This window comes from Panulirus ornatus, chromosome 28 (genome assembly GCF_036320965.1).
Source record: "Panulirus ornatus isolate Po-2019 chromosome 28, ASM3632096v1, whole genome shotgun sequence".
Lineage (NCBI taxonomy): Eukaryota > Metazoa > Arthropoda > Malacostraca > Decapoda > Palinuridae > Panulirus > Panulirus ornatus.
In genome coordinates this window covers 12,220,789-12,244,767 of record NC_092251.1, presented here as the reverse complement: position 1 = coordinate 12,244,767, position 23,979 = coordinate 12,220,789, and the positions used below count along the sequence as shown (strand labels likewise).

General features: G+C 42.3%; 1 protein-coding gene across 1 annotated transcript; it reads left to right on the top strand.

Annotated features, from left to right (window-relative positions):
• The first annotated feature begins 1,378 nt into the window (after positions 1-1,378).
• On the top strand, positions 1,379-23,891 carry LOC139757841 (alanine racemase-like). Its single transcript, XM_071678738.1, has 6 exons — positions 1,379-1,534; positions 5,304-5,413; positions 7,014-7,225; positions 14,711-14,820; positions 16,661-16,897; positions 19,826-23,891. Exons 1-6 carry the CDS (start codon positions 1,381-1,383, stop codon positions 20,080-20,082), a joined length of 1,080 nt encoding a protein of 359 aa, XP_071534839.1. The 5' UTR covers positions 1,379-1,380; the 3' UTR covers positions 20,083-23,891.
• Positions 23,892-23,979: the final 88 nt, after the last annotated feature.

Below are 23,979 nucleotides of genomic sequence, written 5' to 3'. Positions count from 1 at the left end.
ATAATCTCTAGTGTACCCTTACATAATCCTCTATCTACCCTTACATAATCTCTAGTGTACCCTTACATAATCCTCTAGTGTACCCTTACATAATCCTCTAGTCTACCCTTACATAATCCTCTAGTTTACCCTTACATAATCCTCTAGTCTACCCTTACATAATCCTCTAGTGTACACTTACATAATCCTCTAGTCTACCCTTACATAATCCTCTAATCTACCCTTACATAATTCTCTAGTGTACCCTTACATAATCCTCTAGTGTACCCTTACATAATCCTCTAATCTACCCTTACATAATTCTCTAGTGTACCCTTACATAATCCTCTAGTGTACCCTTACATAATCCTCTAATCTACCCTTACATAATTCTCTAGTGTACCCTTACATAATCCTCTAATCTACCCTTACATAATTCTCTAGTGTACCCTTACATAATCCTCTAGTGTACCCTTACATAATCCTCTCGTGTACCCTTACATGATCCCCCAGTGTTTAGTAACATGGTCCCCCAGTGTATAGTAACATGGTCCCCCAGTGTATAGTAACATGGTCCTCCAGTATACCCTAACATGGTCCCCAGTGTGCCTTAACATGGTCCCCCAGTGTGCCCTAACATGGTCCCCCAGTGTGCCTAAACATGGTCCCCCAGTGTGTCCTAAAATGGTCCCCCAGTGTGCTAGTGGTCCCCAGTCCTAATATTTCCCCCAATGCCCTAATATGGGACCAATGGTACCTATATATATGTCCCTCAATGTACCCTCAAAGTGTACATTCGAACTTGGGTCCCCTAATATAAACTTATGTTTCTCCAGCATACCTGACCATATACTCATTTACTTCATTCCCTAACATGTACCTCCCTATTACACTCCATTATGATTCTTTGATATAGATTTACATTCCTCCCTAGTACACCCTACCATACTTCCCGAAATAACTTTACATCCCTTCCCAGTACGCCCCACCATACTTCCCTAATATAGCCTTACATTCCTCGCCAATACACCTCATAAAGTATGTTTTTCTAGACTTGCCTCTCCCCAGTACACTTCACCATATATGTTTTTCTAGGCTTGTGTCTCCCCAGTGCACCTCACTATGTGTGTCTTTCTAGACTTGCCTCTCCCCAGTACACCTCACCATGTATGATTTTCTTGACTTGTGTCTCCCCAGTGCACCTCACTATGTGTCTTTCTAGACATGTGTCTCCCCTAGTACACCTCACCATGTATGTTTTTCTTGACTTGGTACTTTCCAGTCCAAGTTAAGATGGTTCGTTGGCTAGTTACATACAACCCTGTGAAACCTGGCTGATGTCCTTGTAGTACAATAGGACCCAAAGACAGTGTGGCTAATGGAAGGTATTTTGCAGGGATCATGGCTGTGGTGAAGGGCGGAGCGTACGGGTTGGGATTGATGCAAGTGGTGACCGTGCTGCTGGAGGAGGGGGTGCAGGAGCTGGCTGTGGCCACAGTGGCGGAGGGCGTCCACCTGAGGCAGCAAGGCGTCCATGTCCCCATCACCGTCCTCAGTCAGTATCTCTTGATGTTTACCTTAGGATGTATTAGCGAATTTTTAGAACAAACTGGAGAGCTGTCACCTTGAGCTGTCACCTGCAGGCAAAGGTTTTGATTTGCTAATATATAATACTCTGTTAGATGCTCCAACAAAGTCCAGTGGTCTCACCTTCATTGCACATCACACTACCTTCCGTAAAGGACATCGTCTCAGAACTATAGACATGACACTACCATTCTTACTCAGACACCTAATGCATCCTCTCAGATCATCGCATTCCCATCATAAACACTAACACAAGCAACAGCACAAACTACGCAACCATTCTCAGCTAATCCCTCGACTTCACAGACCTCCATTCGCACCCTAAACACTGTACAGTTTAGTACCAATGGCATTATGCAACAGGCATACAAGTACTCGCCTTTCTTCAAGAACATGACGCACACATAACCCACAACCAAGAAACCAGAATTATACCCAGATCCTTTATGTAGACACAGCCTTACGGCAAGACGTTCACAATGGACAAGGATGAGGACGCATGGAAGTTATACACTGGAACATCCACATCACAGACGCTACTCCAAGACGTTCACAATGGACAAGGATGAGGACTCATAGAAGTTATACACTGGAACATCCACATCACAGACGCTACTCCAAGTACCAACCAAATCACAAACAATGGCAACACCCTTTAGATACAGTCTAGAAAACATTAAACCTCCACAGGACTGTAATCAACACCCACATGCCTCCATCTTCCACCTACACTCCCAAACTGCACAACCTGATCAACATGACCAATACCTATGTAGAAATTTCGATACCCACCATCCTGCATGGCTCAAAGCTCGCGTCCAAGACCCTGAGGTCAACCGTGCCCTTTTAACATTTTCAACCTCCGCAACCTGTCGACAAGACTTCCTATCCACCACCTTCAGCAGCCAGTATTAGTCTTGTGCCCACCATAACTGCACACGAGGACAACCTGGAGCACACTGCTTAAACTGACGTTTGACCACGTACCCATTCTAATAAGAATCCATCCAGCCACATGTACACACACAAACCATCCAACTCTCCCCTCCTCTTATCGCCATATGTCTCTTCTGTCCTCTGCATGCAAATTCTTTGAAATACTGATTCAAAACAGAATCGAGTAGGTATATCTCACCTACACAACATGGCTTTAGACCCAACCACCACACTACCACAAAGACCTCGCACAACACATCTAAGATGGCTTCAACCAACCACAGCTCCCGTCCCACGCAATATTAGGGGCAGTAGACATTAGCATGTCTTCATATAATGAATACACTTACCACCATTCTTCGGAAAAAATGCTGGTCAAGCCAGTCACTCACTGAAACACTTTAGCTCTACAATGTAGTTTCCCAAAATGCACTTCTTTCTCCAGTCCTCTTTAATCCCCTATGTCATCACCCATTACCTCTTGCAGACTACACTATGAAAGCTCTCTTGAATGTGCACGACCGTACACCTACATCATAGCACCTTGACACCAGAAATGAAGAAAAACACACACACACAGACACAGACACACACACACACACACACACACACACACACACACACACACACACAGAGCATTACTCTACGCGGTCAAGTAGTGCTACGCAGTCGAAACAATGGCTCATCCAGAACAGAAAGTTTGCACCTTTGCAGAACTCTTCAGTCCACCTTCTATCTCTAAAGGGATACGAATCCAACCTGCTCCCTTCTGTAACCTTGAATGCCAAATTGCTCCCACTCAACAAGACATTTAGGCATCAAATGTGACACACACAAATCACAAACACCAACACGAAAGCAACAGCATTCTAAATGCCCACAGAGCACTGGCTGGTATCAGATTTAGGCAAGAAGAGAATCCCGAGGTATTCCTTTCAAAGAAACTGCAACCCATACTACACCTCACCACCCTGGTCCTCCACCCTGTCAAAAGCAAATATGAGAAAGCTGTAAACCACGCAGAACAGAACACTCATAACAATCGTTGACTGTCTTGCAGCCACAGACACTCAACACCTACACAGTGAAACAAAGATCCTCCGAACACGATCCCACCGCAATATACACAGCGCTTGTTTCTTGGCAGCAGCAGTAGACACCTCCCACCCACACCTGTCTGAAAGCAGACAAAGACCCTCTATTTGATATGAGATTAACCCTCTTTCACGCTTTAGCAACCTGTACTCACAGATTCTTCCATTCTCATTTTACCCTAACCCACACTGTATGGCTTCAAACCCAAACACTCTGCCAGCACACTGTTCAGGGTGCTCACACAACATATCCTATATGGATTCAATCAAGCACAAACCCCCTCCCGCATAGTACTAGTAGCAAGAGACATCAATAAAGCATTTGACACGTCTCCACGAAACACCTTTACACAAAAAGTACGTGACAAAAAGTGGTTAACCAATTCTATAACCGGTCCTCATGCCAGAGTCACTCACAATGGCTTCATTTCTAAAATACTCCACTGTGTATTTCCCAAAAGAGCAATTCTTTCTCCAACTCCCTTCAATTTTTACCTGTACAACCTCCAATTACTTCAGGGAAACCTCAACATGGAGGTCATTTCGTAACGCAGCTCACCTAGAACACGATGTTTGTATCTTCAGAAAAGTCTTCAATCACTCTCATGGCCCCAAACAGTCATGAATCCAGCTCACACCTTCCCGTCATCTTTAGTGGACAATCTTTCCCACTGAGCAAAACTCCAGCCATTTTAGGCATCACGTATAACACACACGTGAAGTTCACTCTCCACTCCTCTAACATCAACAGAAAAACAACACAAACTAAATTCTCGTAGACCACTGACTGGCACCATTTTTTTTTTATTTTGGACAAAGAAAAAAGAATCCTTCGACATCCTCTATAAGCGATTCGTACACTCCACTTTAAACTGCATGGTATCCTACCCTTTCAAAAGCGAACGTAACAGAGCTGCAACCCACACAAAATAGTGCACTCAGAGCAATCGGTTGCTTTCTAGCAACCACAGACACTGAACAACTTCACAGTGAAACGAAGATCCTCCTCCCAAGATCGGCACTCAGTTCTATGCAACAACCCTAAACGCCTCCTATCCAAACCACTCTATAACCAATACACAAACTATGAAGAAGAAAATAAGTTTATCTCTGCCTCACACACTTGTAATTTCTACTCAAAGATTCTTCCTCCCCATTCCTAACAATTATATGACAGACAGAACACATTGACACCAAAATAATTCGAAAAGCATTAAACAACAGACCTCCAAAATCCGCGTTAAACTCCTACCCACCACTCATCAGAAACTACACTCTCCAGACAAACACGAATCAAACTCCCGCGTACGCTGTGGACATCACTACTTCACTATAAACACCGTTTCAGCATATCTCATGACCCTTCATGCCCATGATGCAGCTATCATAAAGGAGACACTGAGCACTTACAACTCAATTGCCCTGCACTGTATGCACATAGATGCACAATCACATCACGTAATGATGTATGGCCCGGTCTGATAGTTGTGGTCAGCTTCCTTAGTGCTCCAGGAGTTTCAATAGGACAGAGGAGACTTCTGGAGCAAGAAGGTAAGGTAATGCACACTCACACATGTTATCCCTTTGTACGAAGCCATCATTGTGCTGAATTACATGATGTATTTCACACTTCATACTTCATTCCATGTATATAAGTCATCAATGTGAGTGTTGGTGTGGCGGTAAGAGGCCTTGTGTATTCCGCAGGCAACCTGTTGACATGCGAGCTGCAGGACGTGACACAACACCGCCTCATCCCATCAGTCAGCTGGGCCAAGACCCTCGCCTCCGTCCCTAGTGACTCTCTTGTTTATCCGGTCAGTACTGGATGAAGAAGGATGGTCTTGGGAAGAGCTAGAGTATGGGGAGGAGGGGCTGGGATAGGAGGACTGCAGCAGGAGGGTCAAGCCAGGGGAGATGCACCGTTAGGGCTGAGGGACTTGGGCAAGGAGGTTGCCATATGAAGGCTGAGGAAGGAGGAGACAGCAGCAGTAGAGCTAGGTCGCTAAGACTGCATCAGGAGGGTTGGATATATGAATGAGTGGAACAGAGAGCCGGGCAAAAGTAAATGCAAATGGAAGGGTTACAGCAGGTATGAGTATGGGTAGAGGAACGAGTTGCGCAAATGGAAGGGTTACAGCAGGTATGAGTATGAGTAGAGGAACGAGTTGCGCTATACGCTGACGGAAAAAAGATAGCAAGACCATATATGGAAGGGTAAGGGCGAACAATAGAGGACTGAATAGTGGATGGAACACTGAGGGTATGAGCCATTGAGAAACGGGCAGGGAGGGTATAACGTGGAGGAACGGGCAGGGAGGCTGTGTCATGGAGGAACGGGCAGGGAGACTGTGCCATGGAGGGATGGGCATGGAAGCTGTACAATGGAGGGACAGGTAAGAGAGCTTTGTGCTTAAGAAGATGGACTGGGCAATTAGGATGTGCTATACAGAGACGGGTATAGGGAAGCTGGGCCATACAGAAAGGGGTGAAGGATTGCGTCTCACGGGTTGAGGAGGAAGACTGAGGGAAGGTATGCCGCGGGGAGATGACAAGGGATGGGATGTATTTGGGTCATGAAGTTATGGGCAGAATGGAGATGGGCTGGGCCATTGTAGGATAGGCGGTGAAAGTTGGGTCATAGAGAAACTGGTAGTGAGGTTGTGTGTGGAATGGAGTCGGTGGTGAGGGGGACTTGAGATGGAGAACTGGGCTAGGCCCAGGTTAGGGTATATGCTTGGGGTCTCTAGGCTAGGGCCTGGGCTTGGACCTGGGATAGGGACGGGCCATGTGGCCTGTTCATAGACCTGGGGTAAGGCCTGGACACCTCACCTGGAGACATGAAACAACCTGGAGTTTGGTACATAAGTGACAGAGAAACAGAAGCACGTTATCTAGATGAAAGGTCTGTCAAATGTATAAGGTTGTCAGATAAGATAGTCAAGTGTCTGTACATTGTTAACCTGAGAAGTAAAGCTGGTGATGTTTGTAGATATAATGTTGTACGTGTTTGGATTATTCTCTGAGGTGAGACAAAAGTGTGTAACTGTAGACATAACTGAACGTGTTGTTGGTTAAATACTTGTAACTATAATTTGAACGTTAATATCAGAAACAAGTAAGGGAATACTTGCTTCAGTGCCATGAATATTATATATGATAGGCTAAATAGCATATATTATATAGATCGGCCGACCTATATAGGTTATATATTATATGATAGGGCTGAGATTGGCCGAGCTATATAAGAGATTGTGGATGGCAGAGATGAACATAAGATTAAAAGACTGAAGTTCCAGCGTCACAATAAATGTTGCACCTGTGATATATAGTCCAGCTAGGAGAGGTGCGGACGTGTGACGTCAACACATTAGCTCTAGCAACTGCAAATATGACAACATTGGTGACGTGTTGCAGGACGGGTCTCGGCTGCGTGTGGCCATCAACATCGACACGGGGTTGTCCCGCTACGGTGTCCAGCCCGAGGATCTCCCACAGCTGGTGTCCACTCTGGACGAGCTGAATGTCACCGTCAACTCCATGTACACCCACTTCCAGGGAAACTTCGAGCATAAAAAAGAGAACCAGACACAGCTCGACATGTTCCTCCGGGCCACGGAACCATACAAGTAATTTCACGATCTCTAAGTTAAGTTCTCTAAGAATTTGCTGAGTCGGTTGTAGACAGCAGCCACTCGTAGTGGCACTAAAGCGGTGCCTGGAATCCATCTTATACCCTCTGCCTCATAGCTGCTTTCCTCACGTTATCCAGTTGATACTAAGCCACCAGGTTAGACTAAACATTTCCTCACATACACCCATACAACCATCGTACACTTTTTTTTTTTTTCTAACCTGCTTCATATTTTTTGTCCTCTTACCTTCAACTCTTTCATCTCATTATGGATCACTAGATACGAAAGACGAACGAGTCCAATATACTTGTGGTCCCTTAGTTACTGGCACCTGAGGGTACAAAGAATATTCCGAGTCCCACCTGTTTTCCTGCCATTGATAAGACCAGAGACACAAGCAGTGTCATCCCCACCTTTTTCCCCTTGAACAAATCTGACTCTTTCTCCATTTCTTTCCGCAATATTCAGTTTTTTTTTTTTTTTACAAATTTTTTTCTAGTGAACACCTTCCATCTAGTACCTCTCCGGTTATCTTACTTATCTTGAAGACCCTCGTTGAATGAGGCTTTCGTTTATGCCAGTCAAATCTCCAGCTACAACCATCGCTCGCACTTCCCCTTAAAAGCCTTAAAAGGGAGAGTCTGTGTTTACCAACACCAGCGTGTGTGGTGCATGCCTCATGGACCTTGAATGTCCACACTTTGACATCGTCTGGCCTAAGATTTACCTCCCATTTACCACTATCTTATTTATTCAGCTTCTTTTCTCCTGTATAGTGACCTCAACATCACTGGGAATGGTTAAGATAACCTCATACTGATGGTTGAGGGTTGAAGCCTTCATTGACGTAAAGCAAAGTATCAACCATCTTATTCCTTTCCCACACCATCACGACTGCTCTCCCAAAACCTCTCGGTGTGTTTCTCATCTCTAATCCTCCATACTGTAGCTGCAGAATCTCACCCTCGGTCGGCTCGTCTGACCACACACTTATAAAGGTCACTCCCCTTACCATACCTTCTCCTGAAGCAGTCCCTTCTGAATGCTATTAATGCTACTTAAAGAGCATCGACTGCAATAACTTAAACAGTGGATCCTTCTCCATTTTCTTTGGGAAGATTACTGACTTAACCTCAATGCTTCTCTCTATTCTGAGCGTATAGGAGAGGCTGGCTATCTCCTCCAATACACAGTTCAACTGATCCTGTTCTGAGATCATTCAGACGAGGGACCCGATGTAACGGTCGTTCCTTCGACTTTCTCTTGGCTTTCATTTCTGGCCGAATTCTCCGTGGATGTATTTTTGGTGAGGTGAAGTTCTCTTTCCTCCAAAAGGAAGTGTGAAACATTATCTCTTCTTCCACTGATTGGTCTTTCTATTCTTTGGCTAAAAGTATTTCTTACATATGTTATTATACTTTTACTCTTCTTTCCGACGATATCGTAATTCGTCACTGTCTTGCTTACAGACAAAGTAACTCTCTTTTAGATTTTGTTTTCCCTCAAGTTCCACCTTGGATTCTAACATTCCTTCACCTTCTGACAGACCTCTGTCTAATTCTGTACCCTTACCAATAATCTCTTTTCGTGCAGTTCAAAAAGCATATATATATCTCTCTAGACACAACGAAGTTGTTGAAACAATTTTGCCTCTCTCCTTGCTCAACTGTTTTCCTTCATTCTTGAAAAACAAACTTTTTTCTTTATAATAAACATGCAATGGTAAAGCCCATCCCAGAGACAGATAATCGTTCTAAACCTTCCAGCTGTTGTTATGTTGTTTTGACCTCTACATTTCCAAAGTCTTCAATTCTCCCCCAGCTCCTGTTTCTCTGAGGGTATTAGATCAAATATTCTCGTCTTTGATCAACAGCATGGTCAAATCAAGGCAAGATGCATTTGTGATATCCTTTCTTACAGTAATGATATGTGGTCATTCTCTCTGGAAGACCTTAGGAATAGCTATGCCGTCGCCTTTGAGATCTTGGGATCTTTTGACACCGTGCGGCACTGGGCCTTCAACTTCAGCCTCCCTTCTCCTGGCTTCCTCCCTCGCTCTGTACTTTCATATCTGTCCTCTTCTTCGGGCGGTCTGTCTCATACTCGGCGATGGGCTAACCTCTCCCTTTTTCTTTCTCAAGAGCAGTGTTCCTCAGGGTTCTACCTCGTACCCTACACTTTTCTCCCTGTACTCATCAACGGCTTTCTTTATTCAGTGCATTCGAACACTAACTACTCCACACTGCATTCCTCCACTTCTTCTCTTACCCTTACGTTACTTTTACGTTACCCTTACGTTCCTTGCGCTACCTCGCAAACGCGGGAGACAGCGACAAAGCAAAATAAAATGAATAAAGAATAATAATATATATATATATATATATATATATATATATATATATATATATATATATATATATATATATATATATATTTATTTTTTTTATTATACTTTGTCGCTGTCTCCCGCGTTTGCGAGGTAGCGCAAGGAAACAGACGAAAGAAATGCCCCCCCCCCCATACACATGTATATACATACGTCCACACACGCAAATATACATACCTACACAGCTTTCCATGGTTTACCCCAGACGCTTCACATGCCTTGATTCAATCCACTGACAGCACGTCAACCCCGGTATACCACATCGCTCCAATTCACTCTATTCCTTGCCCTCCTTTCACCCTCCTGCATGTTCAGGCCCCGATCACACAAAATCTTTTTCACTCCATCTTTCCACCTCCAATTTGGTCTCCCTCTTCTCGTTCCCTCCACCTCCGACACATATATCCTCTTGGTCAATCTTTCCTCACTCATTCTCTCCATGTGCCCAAACCACTTCAAAACACCCTCTTCTGCTCTCTCAACCACGCTCTTTTTTATTTCCACACATCTCTCTTACCCTTACGTTACTCACTCGATCAAACCACCTCACACCACACATTGTCCTCAAACATCTCATTTCCAGCACATCCATCCTCCTGCGCACAACTCTATCCATAGCCCACGCCTCGCAACCATACAACATTATTGGAACCACTATTCCTTCAAACATAGCCATTTTTGCTCTCCGAGATAATGTTCTCGACTTCCACACATTCTTCAAGGCCCCCAGAATTTTCGCCCCCTCCCCCACCCTATGATCCACTTCCGCTTCCATGGTTCCATCCACTGCCAGATCCACTCCCAGATATCTAAAACACTTTACTTCCTCCAGTTTTTCTCCATTCAAACTCACCTCCCAATTGACTTGACCCTCAACCCTACTGTACCTAATAACCTTGCTCTTATTCACATTTACTCTTAACTTTTTTTTCTTTTTTTTTTTTATACTTTGTCGCTGTCTCCCGCGTTTGCGAGGTAGCGCAAGGAAACAGACGAAAGAAATGGCCCACCCCCCCCCCCATACACATGTACATACACACGTCCACACACGCAAATATACATACCTACACAGCTTTCCATGGTTTACCCCAGACGCTTCACATGCCTTGATTCAATCCACTGACAGCACGTCAACCCCTGTATACCACATCGCTCCAATTCACTCTATTCCTTGCCCTCCTTTCATCCTCCTGCATGTTCAGGCCCCGATCACACAAAATCTTTTTCACTCCATCTTTCCACCTCCAATTTGGTCTTCCTCTTCTCCTCGTTCCCTCCACCTCCGACACATATATCCTCTTGGTCAATCTTTCCTCACTCATTCTCTCCATGTGCCCAAACCATTTCAAAACACCCTCCTCTGCTCTCTCAACCACGCTCTTTTTATTTCCACACATCTCTCTTACCCTTACGTTACTTACTCGATCAAACCACCTCACACCACACATTTTCCTCAAACATCTCATTTCCAGCACATCCATCCTCCTGCGCACATCTCTATCCATAGCCCACGCCTCGCAACCATACAACATTGTTGGAACCACTATTCCTTCAAACATACCCATTTTTGCTTTCCGAGATAATGTTCTCGACTTCCACACATTTTTCAAGGCTCCCAAAATTTTCGCCCCCTCCCCCACCCTATGATCCACTTCCGCTTCCATGGTTCCATCCGCTGACAGATCCACTCCCAGATATCTAAAACACTTCACTTCCTCCAGTTTTTCTCCATTCAAACTCACCTCCCAATTGACTTGACCCTCACCCCTACTGTACCTAATAACCTTGCTCTTATTCACATTTACTCTTAACTTTCTTCTTCCACACACTTTACCAAACTCAGTCACCAGCTTCTGCAGTTTCTCACATGAATCAGCCACCAGCGCTGTATCATCAGCGAACAACAACTGACTCACTTCCCAAGCTCTCTCATCCCCAACAGACTTCATACTTGCCCCTCTTTCCAGGACTCTTGCATTTACCTCCCTAACAACCCCATCCATAAACAAATTAAACAACCATGGAGACATCACACACCCCTGCCGCAAACCTACATTCACTGAGAACCAATCACTTTCCTCTCTTCCTACACGTACACATGCCTTACATCCTCGATAAAAACTTTTCACTGCTTCTAACAACTTTCCTCCCACACCATATATTCTTAATACCTTCCACAGAGCATCTCTATCAACTCTATCATATGCCTTCTCCAGATCCATAAATGCTACATACAAATCCATTTGCTTTTCTAAGTATTTCTCACATACATTCTTCAAAGCAAACACCTGATCCTTACATCCTCTACCACTTCTGAAACCGCACTGCTCTTCCCCAATCTGATGCTCTGTACATGCCTTCACCCTCTCAATCAATACCCTCCCATATAATTTACCAGGAATACTCAACAAACTTATACCTCTGTAATTTGAGCACTCACTCTTATCCCCTTTGCCTTTGTACAATGGCACTATGCACGCATTCCGCCAATCCTCAGGCACCTCACCATGAGTCATACATACATTAAATAACCTTACCAACCAGTCAACAATACAGTCACCCCCTTTTTTAATAAATTCCACTGCAATACCATCCAAACCTGCTGCCTTGCCGGCTTTCATCTTCCGCAAAGCTTTTACTACCTCTTCTCTGTTTACCAAATCATTTTCCCTAACCCTCTCACTTTGCACACCACCTCGACCAAAACACCCTATATCTGCCACTCTGTCATCAGACACATTCAACAAACCTTCAAAATACTCATTCCATCTCCTTCTCACATCACCGCTACTTGTTATCACCTCCCCATTTACGCCCTTCACTGAAGTTCCCATTTGCTCCCTTGTCTTACGCACCCTATTTACCTCCTTCCAGAACATCTTTTTATTCTCCCTAAAATTTACTGATAGTCTCTCACCCCAACTCTCATTTGCTCTTAACTTATATATATATATATATATATATATATATATATATATATATATATATATATATATATATATATATATATATATATATATATATATATATATATATATATATATATATATATACATATATATATGTAGGTTTATATATATATGTAGGTTTGCGGCAGGGGTGTGTGATGTCTCCATGGTTGTTTAATTTGTTTATGGATGGGGTTGTTAGGGAGGTAAATGCAAGAGTTTTGGAAAGAGGGGCAAGTATGAAGTCTGTTGGGGATGAGAGAGCTTGGGAAGTGAGTCAGTTGTTGTTCGCTGATGATACAGCGCTGGTGGCTGATTCATGTGAGAAACTGCAGAAGCTGGTGACTGAGTTTGGAAAAGTGTGTGGAAGAAGAAAGTTAAGAGTAAATGTGAATAAGAGCAAGGTTATTAGGTACAGTAGGGTTAAGGGTCAAGTCAATTGGGAGGTGAGTTTGAATGGAGAAAAACTGGAGGAAGTGAAGTGTTTTAGATATCTGGGAGTGGATCTGGCAGCGGATGGAACCATGGAAGCGGAAGTGGATCATAGGGTGGGGGAGGGGGCGAAAATCCTGGGGGCCTTGAAGAATGTGTGGAAGTCGAGAACATTATCTCGGAAAGCAAAAATGGGTATGTTTGAAGGAATAGTGGTTCCAACTATGTTGTATGGTTGCGAGGCGTGGGCTATGGATAGAGTTGTGCGCGGGAGGATGGATGTGCTGGAAATGAGATGTTTGAGGACAATGTGTGGTGTGAGGTGGTTTGATCGAGTGAGTAACGTAAGGGTAAGAGAGATGTGTGGAAATAAAAAGAGCGTGATTGAGAGAGCAGAAGAGGGTGTTTTGAAGTGGTTTGGGCACATGGAGAGGATGAGTGAGGAAAGATTGACCAAGAGGATATATGTGTCGGAGGTGGAGGGAACAAGGAGAAGAGGGAGACCAAATTGGAGGTGGAAAGATGGAGTGAAAAAGATTTTGTGTGATCGGGGCCTGAACATGCAGGAGGGTGAAAGGAGGGCAAGGAATAGAGTGAATTGGAGCGATGTGGTATACTGGGGTTGACGTGCTGTCAGTGGATTGAAGCAGGGCATGTGAAGCGTCTGGGGTAAACCATGGAAAGCTGTGTAGGTATGTATATTTGCGTGTGTGGACGTATGTATATACATGTGTATGGGGGGAGGGGGTTGGGCCATTTCTTTCGTCTGTTTCCTTGCGCTACCTCGCAAACGCGGGAGACAGCGACAAAGTATAATAAATATATATATATATATATATATATATATATTTATATATATATATATATATATATATATATATATATATATATATATATATATATATATATATATATATATATATATATATATATATATATATATAAGGGGAAAAAAGCTGACAGTTCCTTACTAAGGCAACTAACTCATAAAGAATGTGGTACTCTTTCATGGTATCTCTTCTCGTGCAGTTCAGATGATGTGTTGGCATGACAAAGGCTAGGAATTTGTCGCAGTGTCTCACGTTTTTCCAGCCACAGCGTTCCTACCATGGCCGATGTGGAAGACCTCACAATCGAAACCAAAAATAAGAAAATGTGTTGGTCTGATTTCTCTCAATTATACGTGATTTACACATGCTCTCAAAAACTATTTTTTTTCTTTTAATCAAGCGAATTATCTGGTGAAGTATAACTGATATGCATTCGAAAAGAATAAAGTCATGAGGAATTATAGAAAAAAAATTGGTATAGATTTTATTATTGTAATCATAGAGAGCTAAGATGGATGAATAAACAGATGTATAAGGTGGATGGTATTTGGCGGACCTTCCCTAGTTAGGAAGGAAGCTTCAGTCGCCCCCTTCCACGCCCCCTTCCACGGTTTTTAACTTTGAGTTTTTTTCTTTTACGTGGAGAGAGAGAGAGAGAGAGAGAGAGAGAGAGAGAGAGAGAGAGAGAGAGAGAGAGAGAGAGAGAGAGAGAGAGAGAGAGAGAGAGAGAGAGAGAGAGAGAGAGAGAGAGTGTTTCACACTCGCGTTGCTCCTTTCTTCTTCACTTTATGTATACGTACCATTTATCTATGTATGAGATATCATCCTATGTTTGATCAGACGTGAACCATCCAGTATATCATGATATGTTTTGTGGTGACAGAGACCGACCTCTGGTGCTGCATGCGGCGGCCACCACCGGCTGCGTCCAAGGGCTTGGCACTCACCTTGACTTCATCAGACCTGGGAGCGCCATCACCGGCCTCATCGCAGGTCAGTAGCCAGGTCACACGGGTGTGCTACCATCGGCTTCAGCTGAGGTCAGTAGCTGGGGTCACGCTGCACCTGTGTAAGGTCAGGAGCTCCAGGATGTGATGCACCGTCAGGAGCTCCAGCTCGGCAGCGCCTCCCTCAGGTGTTCAGGGCAGTTCTATATGACCTCCTACATTGTCACTACGTATGTCCCTCCTTGCAGAATGCACATGAGAGGGAAATGTTTCTCTCATATAATATTATTCATTACTTGTATGAATGAAACATTAAATTCATAAGAACTATACTTAATTGAAGCTTAGATACTAGATATTGAAAGCTACAAATCGTATAAACATTCTGCAAACTGAATAAAGTATTCTTTCTTCAAGTTTTATATGCAAAATCAATCTAAAGCACGTTTTCTATGATGTTTCTTAGGTTTTAGGTCGATTTACCCCGAACTATTTATTCCTTCATGCGTTATCTTTCTCAAGTTACCAGTTCATCAATGTCTTTAACAACACAAGTGATCTGGGGAGTTATACTTCCTGAGTACCGATGGCCAGAAGATTAAAGTTTTACGTGAGCGAGAATTGTCGATATTAAGACATACTTCGAGTAAATGTCATGCACGAGGAATGTTTTCGTCTTGGTCAATACGATCTTACCAAGACCAGCGCCATGGGATGGGTAGGGAGGGTGTCGGCTGGGGGGGATCTTGGAAAGTAATGAAACATTCAGAAAAGTCATAAGTAGGCTATCAAAGGACTTTGACTCATATAAGGTTCATAGACCTCATAAAAGTTTCCCATATGTGTCATAGAAATGTGTAGATTAGCCTGACAGGCCAATTGAAATATTGTTCAATACTTCCCTCGGGCAAGATGTAGAGGTAAGGGAGAGGCAGACGGCAAACGTCGTGTTTACATTTAGGGAAGACGATCGAGAAATTGGGCTGAACTACTGACGGGACTCTGATTGAGTGTGGTCCTTAATACAATGAAAAATGTAACCAGAGAACATGTGGATGACTGATTGCAGAGGAGAAACTATATTAGAGAAAACATCGATTTAGGGAACATAGATCACGGAAGAAATATCTTAGGCATCTGTGACATAGTAAGCTCCTGTATAAACTAAAGAGAGCGAAGGGTGGACTATGTATTCCTAGATTGGTCGAAAGTATTTGACACCGTACCACAAAGGAGTATGTCAAAAAAAGGTGTTTCTTCTAGTTGGGACAAAGGGAAGATTTCTATGAAATTAAAACCTAAGTGTAAGGGAACAATTGACATGTCTCAGGAGCGTCTTTGAAATTATTAGGGGTGACCAGTGGCGTACTGCAGTACTCAGTGCTGGACCATTGGTTTTCTTTTTCTACGTAAATGACCTGCCAGAGGGAGTGAATTCATACTTAAACATGTTCGCATACGATGATAAGGTCACGGGGGAAAGCAAAGAATTCTTAAGATGCGTAACTTAACAATTGACCCAGACAAACTCCAAAGAAGGTCTGATATGCTTCATGAAATTCATCCCAAGCAAATGCAAAATACTGAAGATGGAACACAGCGAAAGGCCAGCAGAAGGCCCGCGCGAAATGGCGGACCAAGTTTATTTCAGTACCAACTCCTTTCTCGGGATCGACACAAAGCGTCAGTTGTTTTCGAAGTCCGCTGAATCTAGGTTTTACAGCGGTAACAGAAATCGGTACATGGGAATACATCAAGCACAAATAGCCAGAATGCATTTTTCCACCATATCTGTGATTAAGATGCCATAGTCCATCTTTGGGAACTTTGTTACGCTACAAGCCTTGAGGCTAGATTGTAAACGCTCCAGTTTCTTCCACCCACAGTTAGTGCCTGGGAAACCGTACATCGCTTTGCCAAATCTACGCTCCAGCCAGCGATGTCCGTGTTGGCTAAGCCATCGTTCTTCAGGTTGTTACCTGCTGGTCGTTTCATCGGGTATGCTGATCCTTACCAGACCAGCGGTGAGGAATGGATTGTTCACTTCTCCGTTGGCTGGGCGGACGGCCTTAGTCAACAACTCGGCAGCAGTGGTGTTGGGGCCGTCATGAGAGTGAAGACAGGTGAGTTGAAACATTCGTGGGGAACGCATCATATGAGTGTCGTATCATTTTACATAATCCTTATTTAGAATGTAGATTGTGATGTATAACGGATTGTGTCAATTTTTTCTACGACTTCTGGATATATATCAAGTGAAAACCTAAATCTTAAGTTTTTTCATCATTAATGTTGTATTTCCCCAACTGAATGATTAAAAGTCTCCAGTAAATAACATTAATCTCTAATGATATTTTTATGGCGTTTATGGATCTTTTACTTTTTCCCAATTAGCGAACGACTATAACCCACTGAGTTTGTGAAAAGGATCATTACTATGATCTGATATCAATGGGTAACATTATGGTGTATAGAGTTATTCCGGTATAGTAGAAAAATGATTTTATTTTGTCCCTTAATATCCAGATTATACCCTGTTTGCAGCAATGTTTTTAGATACTTTCAGAAAATGTCTCCATAAATTTGTTATCAAAATTAAGCAAAACAATATTTTTGTAATGCAATTCAATCGGATAAAACATTGATCATTCTGCTACGTGCCCTTAACATATGCTGCTCCGCTGCCAGGCTTATGACGTCTTACAAGTGTAATTTCAGGCACACGTAGTGTGTTGTGTGTCGTTTCTTGAAGTGTTTTGTCATTTCTTTTTGCGTTGGAGACTTCAGTCACGAACAGAAGTCCACATCAATGCTGGGCCTTGACTGAAATACAGAGAGGATTATGAAAGGGAAAAAGGAGATACTAGGGAAATTGATTTATGATTTTGGAGGATGTGAAAAATCTGTCTTTTAAGATATGCCAGGTCATAGTTAATGGGGAAAGACATGAAAGGGTGGAGAGTTACAAAGCTTTGAGGAAGAGGGAAAGAAACAGTTATCAATCCCCCCCACCCTTGAGTTGTCGATGGCACACGATAATCATGTGACGCAACAACTTACCAATCATTGCGTGGTTTAGCTAGTGGTTGGGGCACACAAACAGCCACCTCTTGGAAACAAAAACCAAAGTAATACCTATAGAAGAGGGAAAGCCCGAATGTTTTTCTAGGGTAGATTAGGTTAGTTTGGATTAGGTTAGGTTTACACCATATTCATCATAACCAACCTAGCATACGAACCCAGGAGAGAAAGTTGCAGTAAAGAGGCGAGTCTTTTGGTGTTATCACCAATAGACATGATTTCTAGAGGTTACCACAAGTGAAAATCTATCATTTTCTAAGGGACACAACTATAAAGAGTAACACCAATAGGTATACACAGTCTTTGAAGACTGTTAAATTCGTGGAAGAAAAGTGTTGTAGCGTTATATCTTGTTTTTATCTTCTAATCTCAAGAATATAAATTCTAGGAATTCATTGCAATATCTCATGATAAACACAGCTATTAATATAGGTAGGTTTCTTGGCTTTTGGACTAGGTGGTAGGAGGAAGGATCTTGATATCTAACGTTCTCCCAAATCTTGAACGACATACAAACGTAGAAAGCAAACTTATTAGCACACAAAAGGCCCATAGTCTCCCTCGTCTGGTCTTGAATTTTATTCGCGTTCACGCGCAGCTTCAACCATCAGGAGTCGTTCGTGTTTCTGTTGGTTTGCTCAATGTTCCTACGTCTTTGAACGTTCTGAGACATGCATTACAGTCGATCAAGTCTCTCATTCCCTTGTCTCGGTAGCGCGTCTCTCCTGTACATCTTGAGACATTTGGATACAGTCTCTCTCTTCTCTCGTGGAATCATATAGTAGCATGGTTATCTTCGGCTAAGACGTGGCTTGCATTCGATCATGTCTTGCTTGACTAGATCCCCCTACTCTTATCTCACGTTATATCTTGATATTTTAGTTTACGTTTGTTGGTTATCTCATCATGAGACTCAGCAGTATTTGTCCCCCGGCACGTCTTTCTCTTTCAACCAATTTTTCTTCGTTGGTTTGATATTTTCTTCGTAGAAACGAGTAATTCTCAAGTTGAACCTGAAATACACTATGAATACCAAAATGCAAAATGTATATGCATGCATGTGGGTGATCGAAACTCCAAATTCATCAAGGACTTGTGGGTGATCGAAACTACGAATTCGTCAAGGACTTGTGGGTGATCGAAACTACGAATTCGTCAAGGACTTGTGGGTGATCGAAACTCCGAATTCATCAAGGACTTGTGGGTGATCGAAACTACGAATTCGTCAAGGACTTGTGGGTGATCGAAACTCCGAATTCATCAAGGACTTGTGGGTGATCGAAACTCCCGAATTCATCAAGGCTTTGTGAAATAGGTACCAATTTTATTACTGAAAAGCTACAATGAATTAACTTTAATGATATAAAGCAAAAAAAGAAAAAACTTTTGCAGCTAAAATTTTAGAGTACATGAAGGTCTCTTCTCCCAAAAAGTTTCTCTTAGCTGAACATTTGGGGCCGATCGCTCCAGCGGCTGCAGACCATATTAACGTTTGACACTGAGGCACTACGTTAAGGTATAGCAGTATCAAGATGATGCCCCATATTTCATTCCCTGGGAGAAGTGTTTTCTCACCTCCCATTAAGTCGCGAAAAGTAACGAACTCGCCAGTAGTTGCTAAGTTTAGAGTTTCGGTTATCCACATACATACATATCCACAGACACACATACATATCCACATACATACATATCCACATACACACATACATATCCACATACATACATGCATACATATCCACATACATACATGAATACATATCCACATACATACATACATACAAACATTGCTCATTTCTTTTTTATCATTTTATATTGATACTTAAATTGAAACTTCCTGCGCAGAGGTACAAGCTGTTGACTGAAGATATATCAAACATACTAAAAGTCGTCATACATTGTCCATCCATCATCTGTGAAACAGAATGTTACCACGTATAACACATGGGTAATCTTCATTATCAACATTGCAGGAGAGTTGTGCCCCATCGTGGGCCGTGTGTCCATGGACTCCATCACAGCCCGTCTACATGAAGCTCCTGGGGACGATGAAGTGTTCCAGGTTATGACGGACGATTTCCACGAGGTTACATCTGCTGTAGGGATGGCAAGGAACTTGGGGGTTACGGTAAGCGAAATTCCCGGGAAATGGTCCACTCGCCTCGCCAGAGTCTACTCCAGAAATGGGAAAATTGTTCATGTATGCCATTCCTTTGACTATACCTGCTGATGAAGAGGATCGCTGAAGACTACGTGTCTTGAAGGAGAACAGTAGGTATGCATACATGGTCGTCTGTAGTGCATAGGGGGATGAAATGGGAGTCGCCTCCTCCCTAGTCAATGAGGAAATAGCACATGCGCAACCGGAAGCCTTCGATAAGTTTTAAGCAAAGCTCCATAATGTTAAACTCATTATTTTTCACTGTGGGGAGCTTCCCACAATTCAACCTCCCCCTCTCCCCCTGACTCTATCAGCTTCATTTAGAAGGTTCGTTCCACAGATCTTGTCTTTGCCCACCACCCCAATCCCCACTCACTCCCTACCTCAGAAAAATTCCTACAGACGCCCAGGTAACCATGATGTTTCGAAGAGATGTTGAGGATCCAGTAATATGATCATCCTTACATTAAACTACATTTCTCATCGATGGCTATTGAGTCCTTATGCAGAGGTGTTAGCTCCACCTGCAAATATCATTGATAGTGAAGTTCAGTGATGTAAGGATGCCAAGATTTGATTTGTACGTCAGCTATATACTCGGGCAAAAACAAAAACAAAAACAAAAAAACATGTTTTTGCATATTTCTATATTGAAATATGCCGATCTATAGTTGCATATATTTGGTCCTCTTTAATATCATATTTCTCACGATACGAAATTAGGGAAATGTCAACATTTAGTAATAGGCTCTCCATTTCCATTGCCAACATTCTCTTTCATCTTTTTCCTTCATTTCTACGATTTATTTGTCCCTCTCCCTTCTTACTACTACTACTCCCACAACAACTACAACTACTACTACTACTACGACTGCTACTACGACTACTACTTTCGTCTGTATTGGTTCAAATGATTCCGACAGCTATATCAAAAAGCCGAATTCGTAAACTCACTCCGCCTCCTACCGTTAGATCTTTTAATGACATCCACACCAAACGTCGGGGTAATATTGGAACATAAGCTATGTACAGGTAGAGGTTGAAACATCCGTGTTCGTGAAAGTCGCTGACCCCCCAAACCTGTGGTCCACTGCATTTAACATTACCGCCAACTTACAGATTTCCAGAGTTAGTCCCTCTTCACCATATTGAACAGATTTACGATATATCACAGACGTATAACATTTGGAATCGTGCATTGGGTATACAATACATTCGTTTAAGGTTATGGTAAAATACAGACCCCAGTCTGTGGCCGATATTTCTAGAACCCCTAAAAGAGATGCATTTGAAGGGAATTTAGCAGCGATGCAGCTTAATGGTGTAGCCTATGTACTGTCAGTACTTGTGTGTCATAGACATATGGCAATCAGTTTATAGATATGAGATTCGAACAAGGTTTCTATCAGTAAGTCAGGCTGCATGAAGATAAAGTGGACATAAATAAAGTCCTGTTTCCAAGGTACGAATGAATTAAAACGGAGAGCATATGTTTGTGTATACTGGTTATTGATACTGCCTAACATGTGGATGTAGATACGTGTTTGATGACTGAATGGAATTCATCAAGATACTTGACTGTGAAAGCAGGGATTACTTGTGGTGGGAGAAGATACTGGGAACATAATCATATGGCAATAGCTGCTGGGGTGGAGGGAGCCTGGGCCTCAAGTGATTTTGGTTCCCGTTTTCAACTACCATTGGGTGTAGTATCCAGGAAGAACATGGGAGCTGGGACTCCTCCTGGAAGAACTTTTTTTTTTTCTTATTCATCCCTTCCTTCTTTCTGAAATCCTGTTATACCCCAGGATCACAGAGCAAAAGAATTCAGTTAAAGATGAATAAGGAAGACTGAAATGTGCCTCTTAAATATGTAATGCTAGGAATTAATGTAAGGAAGCACATGGCTTTGTAAAAGAAGATAGAAATGGGTAAATACAGTGAAACAACATCACTGTCAGTGAAGTTCAGTGATGAGGAGACGTCAAGGGAAATTGTGGAGCTGACTTACTTGCTTACATCATTTTGAAAATGTGAACTCATTTTCACATTCAACTTTGTTCTCAGGTGATACGTAAGGGTAAGTACATGTCTACGGGACCATACCAGGCATTAAGCTGATGTATAAACTGATGTGTTGACTCTGGGTAATAGTTATAATCAATTCCGGAAGTTGACAGTACATTTCTTCTGTCAGATGAAGAGTCGCTACGTAAGACGTGTTGGATATAAAGATTCCTTAACAATGACGTCAGTTTTATCAGTCATCATACAAAAGGTAAATCAGAAAAAAGATTTGGGGTGTAATAATCTCTGGTGACTTACGGTCAAGTAAGCAGTGCACACAAGCAACAAAAAAGGCGAACCAAGTTCCAGGATTCATACATACGTGGGACTTTTGAATATAAGTCTACAGAAACCTCCCTCCTCTTAGCAAGACATTGGTCAGCCCTGATTTTGAATTTTGTGAGCAATTTTGATCACTGTACTTAAAGAAAAAGAAAATGAATGGAGAGAGGACATCGGCGAGCTACATAGGTTACTCCGGAACAGAGAAACAAAGCATTATTAGCCGACTCGACTTTATTTAGCTTAGAAAAGAGACGATTAAGAACAGATCCGCCACAGGTATAAACATTAGAAAAGAGACGATTAAGAACAGATCCGCCACAGGTATAAACATATCGAAGAAAACGTCAAAGGCTTCAGTAATCATAATGTGGACCTAATCAGCTACTTAAGAATATATTCGTCTGATTTCACTCTTGGACAAACGTTTTACCTCGAATGAGGCGATGCACTTTTCCGTTAACAGGGTTGGTAACATGCGAAGCAATTTCTCAAACTAGATGAAAGCAGTACCACAGATGCGTTTTAGAATAGACTTGATGAACATTTCACTTTCAGTCCACAACTGACATTATATGTACTTTTTTACGTCAAAATTTTAATTTCTTTTTGTTTTTAAAATCTTTTTTTATACTTTTTTGCTTTTACGTCACTATGTGAGTACTGACATCTAGTGTCATAAACACCTGAGAGGAACCCAGATATCTGTAGCTGTTTGAATTACTTTGCATCCCTTTGTATTCAATAAAGAATCTTGCGTTTCATTACTATAATCCTTTGTTATGTACACCACCAAACTTTTGAATAATCGAGCATGCTATTGTATTCTTTTGAGTTTATTATGAATGGCTAAGATTTATGAAATATTGCCTTGTTTTCTCAGTGACAAAATATCAAACTTTCACAAATTGCAGGTTACTAGCTTTAACGGACCTTACTACAGTATTTGAACGGATTAACAGCTGAGATAAAACGAACCATATTCATCAGGTGTTGACAAGATAAAACGAACCATATTCATCAAGTGTTAGCAAGACAAACCATATGCATGTGGATTCAATATCTTGTATGCAAGCAGGTGTCCAAAGGTCTTCATAACTATGGTATATGTGATCACCTATTTATTTGCTACTGGGAGGAAGTTTTAAAGTTGTAAGGCCCCGTTTCTTAAACTCTTTGGTGTCGTATATTTTTCTGAATCTGTTCTCACACTTTGCACTCTTGTTTCCTCTCTTACCTTATTTCGTGCATACGTCATTTGTCACTACAGAAGTATTACTTCACTTCTTCTTAAACTTTATCCTACTTGCTGCTCTGTCCTGTCGACCTGGCATTTTCTGGTTTTGAAGATCTTCCTACTCACGTCTGAACAGAGTAATCCTCTCCCTGTAGCGTACATATTTCACTTAGTGAAGTTTTTATTGCCTGTATCGGGACCTTCTCCAGAAGATCAATGTGTCTCCTGCAAGCGAGGTAACTAAACAGGGGCTCTGTACTCTAATGTGGTTCCAATATTTGCTGTAAATGCTTTCCCGAACATCATACGTGTGTATGATTGCTATTTGCGCGTAACTGGGAGGGAGTCTTACACTCGTATTGCCCCGTTTCTTCATTCTG